The 17,452-nt window shown below is 38.0% G+C and overlaps 1 protein-coding gene across 7 annotated transcripts in view; it reads left to right on the plus strand.

Annotated features, from left to right (window-relative positions):
• GRM7 (glutamate metabotropic receptor 7) overlaps positions 1 to 17,452 on the plus strand; it is an 885,418-nt gene that overhangs the window by 433,042 nt on the left and 434,924 nt on the right. For all 7 annotated transcript variants that reach the window (XM_034658687.1, XM_034658683.1, XM_034658681.1 and 4 more), the window contains exons 3-4: positions 10,272 to 10,413; positions 15,924 to 16,078. In XM_034658687.1, the coding sequence (XP_034514578.1) occupies positions 10,272 to 10,413; positions 15,924 to 16,078 (297 nt within the window). The remainder of the gene's footprint in view (positions 1 to 10,271; positions 10,414 to 15,923; positions 16,079 to 17,452) is intronic.

The raw sequence follows: 17,452 nt of genomic DNA on the forward strand, positions 1-17,452 counted from the left end.
ATCATTTTTCGCATTTCCCAGTGATGGCAAAAGGACAACAAATGCTCCAGACATGACATCCAAAATGCTGGAGGAAGCACGGTGTTTCTCTCTCTCTCTTTCCTACCCCTTCATCCCCATAGCCCCCCAGTTTTAGTTTTTCAGAACTGTCCCAAGAAAAATTCTGTTTCATGAGTAATAAGGTCATTCCTACTTGGAAAAGAGGCTGGAGATTGAAAATAGAATTGAGCCCTTTGACAGTGATCAATGATGGGTTGTTGCTTAGGAATGGCCAGCTGACTTCTCTTAGCACCAGGTATCTGTCAACAAAGAAAGAAGGGAATGCAAAGTTTGACAGTTTTGTCCAAAATGACCTCTCCAGTTGATCTTTCTCTTCCCTCCATTACATATTCTTCCACTGATGCCCTCTTCCACCCCCAGATGTGAAACAACCTATGTGAGACTAAAGTTCTCCCATAAAGCCTTTGGTGATTCCTCTAACAAGATGTCCACCCTTTATTTTTGTTATATAACATTTGTCCTCCTCTCTTCTTGATTTGGACAAGAGCATTGTATTATCACTTAGCATGAAGGATGGAAAGATGAAAATCATAGTACTTCTCTGCCATTAAATATATGATCTGGGGTGAGTTACTTAACTTCAGAATGCCTCCATTTCCTCCTGTCTAAATGGGGATCTTAGCACACCTGCCTCATATGGCTGTATGACCGCAGACTCTGTCAGTGATGTAAAGCACTTAGAATAGTATCTGATGCATAGAACTCACTGATTTCCAATCCGTTGACTATGATTAATGTTATCACTGTTAAACCCTCTGGACCTCAGTTTCCCCCCTCATAATGGGGAATTAGATGAGGTTATTTCTCAGGCTCCTTCTGCTTTCATATATTATTCCTTTAAAAAATCCTAGAGAGCCTTTCACACAAGAGTCTCAATAAATATTTTCTAAATTGAATTGGCAGATCTAAATAATAGAGCAAATCATCAGTAGAATTGTATCATGTATAACCTCTGACAGGATTGAGCTGCAAATGTTAAATGGTTTCCTATTGCTTCTGCAATTAGATGGAAAAGAATCCATTCTCATTTGAGAGAGAACAGTATTTTTAATGGAAACCATTTGTGGTCTAACTCCTGATGGTCTTGTTGTTACAGATTGCTAGCTACCATGGGCAGACAGAAAACTGACCAGTTTTCAGCTTCAAATTGAGCAGCAGATTGATTTCTGGGACTCTGAAATTCTTTCCATTACCTCAGTGGCTTGTATGTCCCCCCTCAAGCCACTGAGAGTGGACTTTCTTAGATAAAGCTGACATGTCATGAATGGTGTTGTCCTGTCTGTGACATGCCTCTTCATTTGCACCATTTATGATGAAACTGTTTGATTTTTCCTATATGTTTACTCCCCACAGAAGTGAAAATTAATTTGGCATTTGCAATGCCAACCCGCACCGTAAAACTCCAGTTAGTTTTCATGTGCATATGAAATGCCCCTCAAAAGTGAGATTCTTAAGCGCTTGGTGTTGAACAAATATTTTTCTAGATGTAGGTAGTTTATATATTTTGGTGACCAAATTACGTCAGAGATGTAAAAGCAGGCAAGCTGAATCCACTGTGAGGGTCTAAGATGAAACACAAACCACAAGAGAAAGTTAGCATTCAATAGGGCAGCAGTTCAGGATGAAAAGATGGCAGTCAGAGGAGAATGTAGTGTGCTGAGTTACCGCCATTGTTGAAAAATAAGCTCCCTGATATCAGGACACCTCAAGGGTGTGGGCACGTACATGCATCTCTGTGGCCGTTCCATTCCTTGCTGGAATAGAAATAAGACTTGCATTACTTTCTCATAATGACACATTTCTAGTGTGATACACTTTGGATTGAATGCTTGAGGCGAAGTCATCTATGTACAATATACATAAATTTTTCAACCTACCACATTCTCTTATAGACCTGAAGCAAATGAAGTGGCTGTCTTTCCAGGAGGCACCGCTCAAGACTCCTAAGAGCAGAAGATCAGAACAGCTTGTTTATCTCTCATCCTTTGTTTTCTAATCTTCTTTCTTTTTTAAGATTTTAGCTTTATGAAGATGTTCATTCCCATTAACATGTTAATAGCCAAGTTCTCTCTTCTGTTGAGATGTTTGATTTTGCACACCTGTGGGCAGTTCTCCATGAGAGGGGGCCAGCAGCTCATTTCTGTAATCACAAGCTCCACGCATGGATTCCTCCAGGGTGCACTGGGTGGGCCCTAAATCCGTGAGTGCAGACCGCCCCTCCACTAATCACGTCACCAAATGGAGTTGCTCTAATTTGCTTAATCACTCAGCTGTAATTGAGTCCTGATGGGAAGCTGGGTTTCCATCCAGAATTATTCCCCTTCTCCTGCCGAGAAGGTGGGTAAAGTAGCCATTTCTTCTCCCTAGCAGCCCCAGGACAGTTTGCAGATGGTTTCATTCCTCCATACTCTGTGATGTTTTCCAGAGTTGGAGAATTATGGCACGGAGACTCTAGTCCCCAGTCCCAGAGACATTTCTCCTGTTGTTCTCTCTCTGCATCATTGTAAACTTTATAACAAAGCATAATGGTCCCTCCCTTCCTTTGTTCTCCCTATCTCACCCTCCTAAGAGCTCTCTAAAAAAGTTTGACTAGAACATGTAGACAAGTATGCCGCTTCTGCCTGAGCTGGCTACAACCAGTTTGGAGAGCCCAAGCCAGTGCTTCTCAGAACCTGCCCCCCTAGCCACCGGCAGCCGTCTCACCTAAAGTGGTGGTCTCACAGTGTGGTCTCCAGACCAGCAGCACCAGAATCATGTAGAAAGTTGTTAGAAACGCAAATTCACAAGCCTTACCAAACCCACTGGATGAGCATCTCTTGAAGTGGGGCCAGAAATGGGTGTTTTAACAAGTCTTCCAGGTGAACTAATGCCTAAGAATCACTGACCTAAAGCTCTTGCTAAAAATTCAGATCCCTGGGCCTGCTCTGCGACTTACTAAGTAGTGTTCACCGGAGGGACGACCTGGGCAGGTATGTGGACAGTTAGGTAGGTTACAGAAGTAGATGATAGATAGCTAGATAGATAGACATAAACATATATATGTCTGCCTAAAACCAATTCTAGATGTACAGAGGAGTTGCAAAGATAGAATGCCCCTATACCTTTCCCCAAGTTACCCCAATTATTATCTTAAATAGCCAGTATACGTGTCTCAGTGGAAAAATACTACCACCTCAAAGACAAATTTTATTCAGATGCTGTTAGTTATTACACAAATGTCCTCCTGTCCCAGAATCCAAACCAGTTTCAGTTTGTCTTTTACTTCATGCGCTTTACAGTTTTGAAGAGCACAATCAGGTGTTTTGCAGAATGTCCTTCAATTTGGATTTTTATGACATTTTCTCATGATTAGATGAAGGTTATGGATGTGGGGGAAGACTAAAGCACAAATGAGGTGGCCTTATCATCACATCATATCGGGGGGGCATGAAATCAACATGACTTATCAGTAGTGCTGAGTGCTGTTAACTTAGTGATCCAGTTAAAGCGATCCAGTGTCTGCCAGGTTTCTCTACTCCTAAGTTATTCTTTTTCCTTTCCTATATTCTTTAGAAACAAATCATCAATTATGGCTTTAACTCAAAGATAGAGGAATTAATCTCCACCTCTTCGGAGCAAGGTTATCAAAGAAGTTGCAGGCATATGTTAAAACAGCCAGAGTAATTAATCATTGTTGGGGGAAAATAACTTTTAAGCTATATAAATGTTCAGTGTCTCCTTACAGTTTCCCGCACTAACTCGAGCATCTATCAGTGACTCTTATGGTGCACCAGTTAATACTATCATGTTCTCATGGTGATATTGCATTTCTCTCATTCCTTCTACATTTATTATTTGGAATTGCTGTATACACAAAATTAATTCCTTCTCTCTTATTTATGTATTTAGTCCTTTTGTTTTGTTTTGTTTTTCCCAGTCTGGGCTTGTAGGTATGTATTGTGTTCTTTGGATAATCATTTAATACCATCGTTAACTTATTTTGTGGTTCATATTGTTCTAGCTTTGTTCACTGGACACACTTTTAGGTGGCTCCTGTGTCCCATTGACGTGCCCATCACTTTTTTTACTTTGTGTACTTCATACTTCCTGACATTGCAGGCTTATCTTGTATCTACCCTGCCCCAGCCTTAAAATCCGCCATTTCGGGGCGCCTGGGTGGCACAGCGGTTAAGCGTCTGCCTTCGGCTCAGGGCGTGATCTCGGCGTTATGGGATCGAGCCCCACATCAGGCTCTTCGGCTATGAGCCTGCTTCTTCCTCTCCCATTCCCCCTGCTTGTGTTCCCTCTCTCGCTGGCTGTCTCTATCTCTGTCGAATAAATAAATAAAATCTTTAAAAAAAAAAATCCGCCATTTCTTCAAAGAGAAAGAACCATCTTTTTGTCGAAAGAGGGTATTTTTTTTTTTAAGATTTTATTTATTTATTTGACAGAGAGACAGCCAGCGAGAGAGGGAACACAAGCAGGGGGAGTGGGAGAGGCAGAAGCAAGCTCCCAGTGGCAGAGCCCAATGCGGAGCTCGATCCCAGAACGCCGGGATCACACCCTGAGCCGAAGGCAGATGCTTAACGACTGTGCCACCCAGGCACCCTGAAAGAGGGTATTTTGAAACCAACACCAGGGTCCTAGGAGGGCTGGCTGCTCTGGGGTGTCATGGCTTCTAGGCCCTCTCAGTGGCTGGTGTGTAGTAACCCATGTGTACAAGCATCCCTCTCAAATGTGAGTTTACACAGATATTTTGGACCCCTTCTGGCACCACATGGTTCATTCTAGCCTTACTTGTGCATAAATTCTTTAACAGCAAGGATCCTGGCTCCCATTATCTACAATTTATTTACTGTTTTATTCAACTCAAGCATGGAAAGCAGTTCCAGAATTGCTAACTCACATCCCCGCGAATATACAAATCAGAGTACCATTTTATCTTCAGTTCTTTTACTCTCTAGCTTTAGAGTTGCCAGTTGAAACGTGATTTTTAAAAGTGACTTAGGTCAGCTTATTTTCTATTCATCTCCATCAGTGAAATTCCCTCATACATTAGTAATACAGTTAGATTCATTTGTCACGTCCGCATTCCATTCTAGGATCCCCTGACATCCTGGTTGATTTTTTAAATTTTGCGTATAGTAACTCCAGTTATCTTGGTGAGTTCTTTTGAAGGTTTTGTGGAGTCATGCATCTACCTCCACGGTATGGCACGGAACATTTCCATTACCCCCAAATTCCCTTGTGGGTGTCCCTTTGTACTCAACCCCTCCTCTCAACCCTTGGCATCCCCGGATCTATTTTCCACCCCTGTAGTTCTGCTTTCTCTAGAATGTCATATGAGCAGAATTATACAATATGTAGTCTTTTCGGTTGGGCTTCTTTCACTTAGCAAAATGCTTTTAAAATGTATTCATGCTCATCCACGAATCAGCAGTTCCTTTTTGTTGATGAGTAGGATTCGGTTGTATGCATGTGCCAGTTTATCTATTCACCTGTTGACAGATGTCTTCGTTGTTGCCAGTGTTAGTGATTATGAATAAAGTTGCTCTAAACATTTGTGTGCACATTTGTGTGAGCACAAGCTTTCAGTTCATCTGGATAAATACCTAGGATTGAAACTGACTGCTGTTTGTTATGTTATCTCTATATTTAACATTTTGGGAATGCCAGCTTGTTTCCACAGTGGCTGTACCATTGTACATTCCTTCCAGTAATGAACAGACATCCCTCTTGCTCTGCATCTTCTCCAGGATTTGATATTACTGTTTTTGAAAGCTGTTTTAATAGGTATTGTTGTAGTATATCTTTGTGGTTTTAATTAACGTTTCCCTAATGACTGATGTTAAGCATCTTTTCCTGTGCTTATTTGCTATCTATTTTTGTGTGTGTGTCTATTCAGATGTTTAGCTCACTTTTTCTTTTTTTCCATTGCTGAGTTTCAATTCTTTATAGATTGTAGAAGCAAGTCTTTTATTAGGCATATGATTATTTCCCAGTCTCTGGCTTGTACTTTCATTTTCTTAATACTATCTTTCATAGAACAAAAGTTTTAAATTTGCATAAAATTTGATTTATCAATTTTTTTTCTTTATGGTTTGGGCTTTTGATCTCATTTCCAAAAACTCTTTGCAAAACCTAAGACCATTGCCGATTTCCCTTTGTCTCCTTCTAAATGTTTTTTAGTTTCATATTTTAGACTTAGGTCTATCAATCCATTTAAAGTTAATTTTTACATGCAGCATGATGTGTATGTCAAGATTATTTCTATATATGAATATCCCTTTGTTTCAGCATCATTTGTTGAAAAGGCTGTCCCTTCTCCACTGATTGCCTTTGCACCTTTGCCAAACAATCAGTTGACTATATTTGTGTTGGTCTATTTCTGGACCTCTTTTCTGTTCCATTGATCTAAGTGTCTGTCCTGTTTACAATCCCACACTATCTTGATCACTGCACCTTGGTGTTGATATAAGTCTTGAATTTACATAGTTCAAGTTCACCGGTTTTGTTGCTCTTTTTCAATTGTTTTGACTACTCTAGTTCCTTTGATTTTTGGTATAAATGTTAGAATTAGCTATTGATCTATATTTTAAAAAGCTGGCTGAGATTTTGATTGAGATTGCATTGAATCTATAGATGAAATTGGGGAGAGTTTATTTAACTGTTTTTTTTTATTTTCTTTCACCCATGCTTTATAGTTTTCAGAATATAGCTCCTATACATATTTTGGTAGATTTATACATAAGTACCACATTTTTGGTGATATTCTTAATCGCATTGTTTTAATTTAAAATTCCAGGTGTTCATTGCTGAACAGTAGATATATCATTGACGTTTGTATATTGAGTTTATATCCCACAACTTTGCTTAACTCACCTTTTAATTCTATAAGATTCTACATAGACAATCATGTCATCTGCAAATAGAGACAATTTTATTTTTTTCTTTTGCTAAATGTTTGTCTTTTGTTTCTTTTCTTTTCTTTTTTGTTCCTTATTCCTCTGACAAGGACATCCAGTGCAATGTTGAGTAAGAGTTTTAAGAGAGGACAAAATTGCCTTGTCATTTCTTACTATTAAGTGTGATGCTTGTTGTGGGCTTTTTGTAGATGCCTATCATTAGGCTTAGAAAGGTCTCATCTAATCCTAGGTTATAGTTTTTATCATGAACATACATTGAATTTAGTTTAGTGCTTTTCCCACATGTACTAAGATGATCATATGGTTTTTCTTATTAATTTAAGCATATATGAATTATAATGATTGATTTTCAAGTAACGAATCAGCTTTGCATTCCTTGGATGAAATCCACTTGGTTATGTATGATATATTACTATTTCTTATATATTGCTGGATTTATTTTGTTAGTATTCTTTAGGGGTTTTGCAAGTATGTATAAATTATATTGGTCTTTTTAAAATAATGTCTTGATCTGATTTGGGTATTAGGGTAATACTGACCTTATGAAATGAGTTATTTTCTCTCCTTTTCTATTTTCAGTAAGAGATTGTATATAGATCATGTTTTATTTCTTCCTTAACTGTTTGGTGGAATTTATCAGTGAAACCATGTGAGCCTGAATCTTTTTTTTTTTTTAAGTGTGTGTGTATATATATGTATGAATTTGGTATCTTAATATATTTAGAACTATTAAGATTATATACTCTGCCCTCAGCTTGGATAGTTTGTGTCTTTCAAGAGATTCATCCATTTCATTTAAAAATGTTGCTAAATTTATTGGCATAAAATTATTTATAATATTCCCTTACTATCTTTTGCCATCTGTGGGATCCAACAGTAAGGTTAGTCCCTCTTATTCCTGACATGATAATTTGTGACTTCTTTCTTTTTGGTTAACTTTGACTAGAGATTTATCAATCTTATTAATCTTTTCAAAGAAGCAGTTTTTTATTTTACTGGTTTTTCTCTCTCATTTTTTCTGATTTCAGTTTCATTGATTTTTGCTTTAACTTTTATTATGTCTCTCTGTTTTTTTAGGAAGGGTGGTTAGTTAGCTCTCTTTCCCCCTTATTTCTTTTTCTTTTTTTTTTTTATAAAAGAAAACATTGGTATGTTTTTATTTTTTCCAAGCCCAGATATCCCACCAAGACTCAACATTTTTGTTGGATAATTTTTGCTTGTCGAAAAGCACCTGAGTGCCCAGATCTTGGTTTCTTTTTTTTTTTTTAATGCTTTTTTATTATATTATGTTAGTCACCATACAGTACATCCCTGGTTTTTGATGTAAAGTTCGATGATTCATTAGTTGCGTGTAACACCCAGTGCACCATGCAATACGTGCCCTCCTTACTACCCATCACCAGCCTATCCCATTCTCCCACCCCCTTCCCCTCTGAAGCCCTCAATTTGTTTCTCAGAGTCCATAGTCCCCCTTATTTCTTACGTAGAGACTTAGGTTGCTATTTTGGCTGTCTCCTCTTTCTAACATAAGCATTTGATGATTACATATTTCCTGCTAAATACCACTTTAGTTGTAATCTATACATTTTGTGTGTTCCACTTTTTTTTTAAGGTTTTATTTATTTATTTGACAGAGAAACGGACAGTGAGAGATGAAACACAAGCAGGGGAGTGGGAGAGGGAGAAGCAGGCTTCCTGCTGAGTAGGGAGCTCAGTGTGGGGCTCCATCCCAGGACCCTGGGATCATGACCTGAGCCGAAGGCAGACGCCTAAGGACTGAGCCACCCAGGTGCCCCCTACCCTTTTTTAAGATTCTATTGTATGTTCCACTTTCATTTTCCTTTAGTTTTAAATATTTTAGAATTTCCCTTGACACTTCCTCTTTGACCCACAGGTTATTTAGAAGTGTGTTTTCAAATTTCCAAGTGCTATTGATTTCTTGTTTGATTCTATTAGGCCTAATGACATACTTTGTACAATTTCTATGCTTTTAAATTTGTTGTTATTGTTTTTTTTAATGGCCCAGAATATGGTCTGGCTTAATGAATGTTCCATTTACACTTGAAAAGAATGTGTACTGTTCTGTTGTCCTGTGGATTGTTCTATAAATGTCAATTAGGTCAAGTTGGTTGATAGTGTTATTGAAACTCTACATTTTGAAAAAGGACCATCGATGATTTTATGCACACTGAAAATTAAGAGCCACTTATAGAGAGCTAACACTGGGATAAAAATGTAATGGAGCTCAACTTTGGATTAGAGTTCATATTTTTCTGTTTGTGGAAGCCTAATACCATTCATCCAGCTGTCCATGCTTGAGGTGTAAGCTTGATAATAGCTATCTCCTCAGCACGTTACAAGAACAAGTTCATCCTTTTATTTTGGTCTCTAGGTCTTCTGTCCATTGGATGGCCTTTGTTGCCTTTCCTACAAGTATTCTCTCTACCCCTTTCACCTATACCAGCCTTTCTTAAAGTGTGTTTTATAAAATACCAGATCTAGGGGCTACTACTAAGCAAGAGGTGGGGTAGGGACAAGTGTATCAATTGCTTAGTAAACTGCTGCATGTTCCCCTGTCTTGAAATTCATAATGACAATTAATATCATCACAACTCTAAGAAGTTTAGAGTCAAAAAATCTATTTTTCTATTAAATCCAAAAAATACATATTACTAACTACCTTTTAAAGTTTTTAAGGTGGGATAACACACATAAAACACATATTTGAGGGTTGAGGACATAGTAGGTAGGGTCACTAAAATTTTGTTGCTATGATTTACAGTCGTTGGTGTTCTTGTTGTTTTATTTTTAGATTTATTCCATTGGCTCTGACCTTTAAAAGTTGGGATGCATATGAAGGTGAAAAAAGTCCCAGGAATGCAAACACCAGAAAAGCCTCAGAAATTAACCTGAGCTTTATGTGTTTCAGTACATTTTTACTGTGGTATATTGATTGCAGTTTTCTTGTAGTATATTGCATTCATTTAAAAGACCTTCCCCCACCCAGTTTGTCAACCTAAATCTACCTCCCCAGGATCAATATCATTGGTGTCCCTGGGCATCATTAGCTGTTTACAAGTGCAGTACTAAGAAAATCAGGCTGTGCAATATCATGGAAGGTCCACCAAGTTTGAACAACAGCTCAGGACTTAGCATGACATCTTAAGCCTTCCTCATTTGGCAATATCAACAAGGAAGTGCTGTGCACTCAGAATTCAAAATTCCCTCCTCCCCAGCCACTCACCCTTGTTTCTTTGGTATCTCTGAGGGAACTTGATTGACATTCTGCTTTCTTTTCTTAAACAGGTGGGCTCTGCATTGCACAGTCCGTGAGAATCCCCCAAGAGCGCAAAGACAGAACCATTGACTTTGATAGAATTATCAAACAGCTCCTGGACACCCCCAACTCCAGGGCCGTCGTGATTTTTGCCAACGATGAGGATATAAAGTAAGGATGACTGGTGAAATTCATTAATATGCATGCTGCAACTTTAGGAGACAGAAAGATCAGGATACTGACAGAGAAAGGGGAAAAGATAGCACAGAAGCAAATCTATAATTACATAGTGGCAAAGTCTGTCTGTGCTTTCTCCCCTACACGAGCAGTTACAGTGAACCATGGGAGCAACAGTGTGTTGCTGACATGTCTTCCCTCTCTATTAACAAAATAAATGTATTCAATTTCTTGTTAAAAGAGAAAACCACTAGACCTTTCAAAGGTTCTTTTATTAAAAATATATCCAAATGTAACAGACTTTTATCCAAAGAATGGTTCCTCTTAATGTAAAAGAAAAAAACATGTCATATAATTCTGGCTGTATTGCCACTGCTTTAGACTCAATATGTTCCAACCAAGCTTGTCTACCAGTATGTCTCCGATAGTTTCCTCCTCTCTTTTCTTACCTCGATCCTCCTTGGAGTCAAAAACCCGATTGCAATCTTGACTTCCCAGTTTTCCTCATTCCTTGCATTCTTGGCCAAGCCATGTAGAGTTAACCTTTGTTTCTAGAGCATAACATGCCCAGAATGTGTTTCTAAGACACAAATGTGCCCTGATTTCTTCTCTGACCACTATGCCTTGTTCCAGAATATGTATCTACTTAAAATAGAACGATAAGTACACCTGCTTAAAAGATCTATTAAAAAATCTAGGTTTATAAAAAAAGTTCCATTCATCCTGTCCTTAGCTAACAAGTTCTCCTCTTCAGATGCAATGGCTAATGACCAGTTTCTTGTATATTTATATTCTTCTAGAGACAGTCTGCCTCTCTTTAAACAGTGGTGGCGTTCTGTGTGTACATCTTGTTCTCTCCCCCACTAGCCTTTACTTACTACTTTATCATGGATGTCTATGAATGTCAGTACCTATCTCTTCAGTCTTTTTAATACCTGTGCAGAATTTCATTTTACATCCATGCTGTCATTTTTCTAAATGCTTCCTTATTGATCGATGTTTGATTACAAACTTTTGCAATCATAAATAATACTGTACTAAACTTCCTTTTCCACAAATCTGTGCACATAAATAAAATGTACAAATATATCATATTAATATAAATATATTATGCAAGAGTTGGATATATAATATTAATATAACACAATTATATAATAATATGCAATTATATTATTTTATATATTTATCTTATGTGTTTTTAACATAAATCCCTGGAAAAGACATTTCCAGAACAAGGTATGTCCCAATATGATTATTGTTTTCCAAAGAGGTTGTGCTGGTTTACATCTCCACTGATGTGAAAGAGCTGTATGAGGATATTGAGTCTTTTTCTTAGATAAAATATATCTTTAATTTGAAGGTGGGTATCCTTAATTAAGAGAAAGTTTAAGGGCCTGGTCATTATTGCATCCTGCTTGGATTTTTGCACTGCCCTCGTCACGAGTCTCTCAGTGCTGTCTCTCCCCTTCACCTGCACCCTAAATGCTGTCCCTGAATCCATCCATCATTTTCCTGGTATTCAGCTCTGATCACGGGTAGCAGGACTATTCAACCAAAAGCAAACGATATCTGACGTTGAGATACCTGATGTTTTGCTAATGACCACTGTGTCACCTTGGGAAGTTGCCCCACTGTCGTCCCCTTTCCGCTTCCCAACTTCTGAGGCCTCAGTTCTCCCATCAGTGAAATGAAGATCCGTCTTGAGCCCTGTTTGTGGTTCTTCAGCCTCCTTCTACCATTCTAATCTTACTTCATTCCCTGCTCCTTCACGTTCCTTGTTTCCTCATTCCCAGGTCTTCGTGTGTTCTCTCGCACACACCTGGAAGGCTTTTCCTTCCTCGCTTTCTCGTAACAGTGCCATCTCCAGTGTGGCTTTCCGAGGGGAGGTGTCTCTACTCTATGCAGCTTCGGCGCCTTCTTCATGCTTGATGTCGCTGAGGTTATTTTACGTTGCTGGATCACTGGAGTAGTGTGCGTGTTCTCCGCTAGTCCCTAAGCATCTCCAGGGCAGAGGTGATGCCTCATTTGACTTCTTTCTGTGTCCTCAGTCCCCGTCACAGTGTTTGGTACAGAGACATGCTCAAGGCATGGTACCGAAAAAAATGAATGAGTCAAGTCACTTTGTTAATGCACTCTAGTTCATAATTTAAACACAAGCCTCTCTGTCTGGATTTCACAATGCTTTAAAATGTGTTCCTAATTTAACATTTAGACCCCGCCTCCACTCACCCACTTCCACACCCAGAATGCCCGGCTGTGGTCCCGCACAGTCCTGATTGCTCCTCTCGTGGTCTTTATTCATGGTGGTTTTTGCTCTCTTTCTCTACTTGTTGAAATTGTCTGTTTTTCAAAGTCCATCTCGAACATGCTCTTCTCCATGAAACTGTTTCTGGTCACCCCTTAAATGTATTATTTCTCTCCTTAAAAATTATTGAGTGCTGCTCTTAGGGCATTTTTCTTCTACGCTTTGTGTTATAGTTCTATAAAACATTTTGTTTTCATAATATTACTCTTGGTTTTTTTTTTGGCTTATTTCTTATTCATCTTTGTTGATATATTGATATTTCTTAATTGTCTCATGAATGTTTTTCACACATATTTTCCAAATACGTAATACATCGATAAGGTGTGGCTTTTTGTCTATCTCCACATGCATTGTACATGTCACATAAAAAATTACCGCAAATAGCTCTGGTGACTAATTCATTATAATACTCCTGACTTGTAGGTAATGTGAGGTTTTAATTTGGGATATAAAAACGCGTGCAATCTGCTCAATAGCTACGCTCATTCTTTTGTGTTGGGGATTGTTTGTGTGCTGAATAGTATTGTATACAGTGATTCGTAGCAGTGATAGTGGAAATAGCTCTTGAACGCAGTCATAAAATTCAAGTGCATATAGAAGTTTCTTCCGAAACATGATCTTAAATACACTGATGTCTGAAGAGTACTGTTAACTCACAATGCTATGTTATTTCTTTCTTCAGAAGATTTACACTGTAAATGGGAAATTTTGAGATTTCTTAGAACATTAACTTCAAATACTTTGTCAGAGAATGACAGTAAGGAGACAGTAATATCTAGATTTTAAAGCTAAAATAAATGCAAAGTAAGTCATGGGTGCCGATAATTTGGATTTTAGACAAGAGTGGATCCTTTTTCTGGAACACTTCATTCTGATTATAGAAATAATATATAACTACTGTATTTCCACTGGAAAAGGGAAACGTTTTTTGTTGTTGTTGCTCTTTGTTGAAAGGAGCCATTAAGTTTACTTTGTTCCCTGATTATCTAGAAAAAATAAAAGTTAGAGAAACTAATCTAAAAAAAAAAATCAAGGTTAAATAATTTCATATAAAATTTGCAATCCCAGTACTCAGAGATAGCATAAAATTCTGGGTTGATGTTTGCCAGTGCTTTTTTCCAGGCATACATAGATTTTCCCCAAAAGAATCTCCCACTTCTTATCTTCCACTTTTTGTAATTCACATTTTCACTTTTGATGCCCTAAGTATTTTTAAATGGTTTAATCTTGTTTATCATTGTCAATAAACCCACACTTTCCCATTTATAGTAAAGTGAACATCTACTTTTTGCATTTGTGTAGTTTTGTCTTCTCCCCCTGTTTTACTTGGTTTCTGCCCGTCTTTCCAACCTCTTCAACCTCAGCAGTGCCTTCTCGGTGGGTTATTAGGTTGACAATACATTGTGTATGATTGTCAGTTTTCTGTGCTCTCAGACGACCCTATACTCCTGTGTGTATATACACACGTATAAGCAACATTTAGCCAGCTTTTCCTATATACAAGTTGAATAATCTTTTGCAGTTTTTTAAATTGATTTTTCTTTTTAAAGAGAGCTTGTGGGAATCTAAGTATATTCTGAATTGCTTTCTAATCCATCCTCACTGTCATTTCTTCAGACACTACCCTCCTGCTCTGCATTGAGCTTGTCTGCAGTAATGAACGTGTGTTTTTGACAGCGTATTTGATCATTTCCTTTGGATCAATAAATAGAAATTGTATCTCTTGGTCAAGAGTACAAATAATTGATTGCATTTATTTTTATTAAAATAATAAATGCACATATTAAAAAAATTAAAACATGAGTGCACTTTGATGCAAGCAGTGGTATCGGCTCGCTTCGCCCCTCTCAGATGTCACAGAGCTGGAGTCTTACAGCATGTGGCCTTTCCCACTGGCTTCTTTCCCTGACTGATGTGCATTAAGGTTCCTCATCTGTCTTCAGGGCTTGGTAGCTCCTTGCTTTCTAGGGCTGAACAGTATCATGTCCTGTCCCTTCCAACTTCAGACCTTTGGTGGACTGGTCAGACATCCGAGTTGCCGTTCCATTAGAGGGTCTCTCTATGTCAGTATATACAATTCTTTTTCTAGAGTGGTCCAGATTTTTCCAGAAAAGCTATTTTCTACCTGGGGTGACACTCCCTTAGTTTCTAGCATTCTGTAAGCAGAAATGTAGATTTCCTAGAGGGTCTTATCTTTTTAATACTTAGTGGTAAATTTAACTTACCTTCCTCCCCCTCATGTTTAACTCACCATCTCTCACTCATAACCTTCTGGTATTTTGATGTTTACAATATCAGAACCCATTCCTTAAAATTTTATTAGTAATTTGCCATTTCATTTTCTGCCTGGAAGAAAAAGAAAGAAACCTAAGGTTTTGCTATTTTATATAGAACCTTTCAACCAATTCTCCTTTATTTGGCCATGTACCTATGTGATACTTAGTATCTCCAAGTCTTGAGAAGCAAAGAAACCACTTTTCCTGTGGTTTAACCCACCCAAGGAGCTTTAGTTGTAGCTTCCTCTGTTGTATAAATAGTTACCTCTTATCTACCTCTTCTTTCAAAAATATATTTTAATAACTTTCCTATGAATGATTAGTTTTCCTTTTATTTGCCTTTTTGCCAGTGTTATTTATGTACTACTTTTATTTATGAACATGGGCTATACAATTTTCAAGTATAACATATGTGTTCATTTTAATAATTTGAGACCCTTAATTTAGATTGACATGTTGCTTTCCAGAAATTATACATACCACCAGCAGTGAATGCAAGCAATCATTTCTCCTGCCCCATGCCCAAACTCACAAACCAAACCAAAACAAAACACATCTTTTGGCCAACATGGGAAGCAAATGTGGTATCTTACCCTAATTTATATTTTCCTCCTTTCTAATCTGTATGAATATGTATCTTCAGTTTATTAATTATTTATATTTCTCTTTTTTTCTTTTGACTTTTAATGTTTCTTTCCTCTTTTCCTCAAGCTGCTTTGGTCATTTTTCTTAGTGGTTTATAAAATCTCTTTACATATGCAGGATATAAATCCTTTGACATACTTTTTTTTTTTTTTTTTTGCCATTGATTACATACTTTTCGAGAACTGGTAGCTTGCTTTCCTTCTGCTTCATTCCCAACACATATATGTCCAGCAGCTGCTCCTTAACATTCATATAACTTTTCATGTTCTTTTTCACAGGCAGATCCTTGCAGCAGCCAAAAGAGCTGACCAAGTGGGCCATTTTCTTTGGGTGGGATCAGACAGCTGGGGATCCAAAATCAACCCACTGCACCAGCACGAAGATATCGCAGAAGGAGCCATCACTATTCAGCCCAAGCGAGCAACTGTGGAAGGTATGGGTTTCAGCAGTTGTAAAATACGCTAAGAGAGTGGTCTGTGCCATGCAGGATGGCCAAATCACATGTCTCTTTGAGGGTTTGGTGTTTTTACATAATTTATGCAGTATAATTTCAAATGTGTAGCCATGAAATGCAAATTAGGCCACATATCTGGTCTGTTCTTTTAGTTGATATTCCTCTTTTGAAGAGATCATCTATTTTCATAATAATTAACATATTTTTTTTCATTATGGCACCAGAGCTTTCCGAGAGAAGAGCATTACTGTTAATAAGTGAAATAGTAACACAATCCAAGTGTGCTTAAGTGAACTGCATTTTCTGAGAGAATATCTTCCCTTTGCAATTTATCCATTGCTTCTACAGCAGGATAACTACAGGGATCCTTTCCCTCATTACTTTGTGGGGTTTCTTCCAGCCCCCACGATGGCACAGCACACTACCTCTCTTGGGCACCAGTACCACCTTGCCTTCATGGGTCTCTTTTGTTCTTGCTCTCTTTTTCTTTCTCTTGTCTTCCTAAGTCACTGCCCTCTTTCTTTTCCTTTGCCTTCCTTGCTTCTTCAAAGATTCTTTAAGAGGAAGAAGGTGGAGAGGGCTTTTATTGGCATCCTTCTGATATAACAAAGTTGCTGATTATAATTTACATTCTCCTTTAATTTGAAAAGTTATTTCTAAAAGAAGATACTGTAAAGAAAAGGAACTACTCCGCTGGTATCCTGCTTTGTGTTTCTTTTCTGATGGGCCAGGTCTCCAAATATTCCCTAAAACATGCTGGATTGCACATTAAAAAAGCCTCTTTCCTCTCACTCAAAAGGGGATCAAATATTTGCATTTCTTTCCATTCTGTCTCTAGGCCAATATAATTAATTATTCTCCCCTGAAGGCTGCATGGTCTGTGGAGACCTTTTTGAACAAGTCAGGTTGTGGTTCTGTCACTGTTGCCTTTCTATGTTATCTGGGGGAGATAAAGATCCCATGAGTCACCCATGTGTTCCTTGGGAGTCTTTGAATTCATTTCATTCCCCAGTATGTGTCCTGAGAAGATTGCTTATCTTACAACACAGACCAATGCATTTGCAGATGGGTTGCAGAAATAAAAAACAGCATTTTAACTATCTCCACTCCTTTTTACTCAAAATTTCGAGTGTTTACTGTGTGTCTTGCTCTGTTCTAAAAGTTGAAAAAAACAAGATAAGGACAAAATTCTTACCTTCAAAGCATACAGAGCTGAGAGAAGTTGTCAAAAATAGCCAATGACTAGGTCAAATGAGATACAGTGTAAGCACAGTATGGAACCGATACCACAGGGCACAAAGGAAAGACTGAAGAAGTTTCTCTTGGGTGGTGAGAGTGTGGTTGAGAGATACT

Source organism: Ailuropoda melanoleuca, chromosome 4 (genome assembly GCF_002007445.2).
Source record: "Ailuropoda melanoleuca isolate Jingjing chromosome 4, ASM200744v2, whole genome shotgun sequence".
Lineage (NCBI taxonomy): Eukaryota > Metazoa > Chordata > Mammalia > Carnivora > Ursidae > Ailuropoda > Ailuropoda melanoleuca.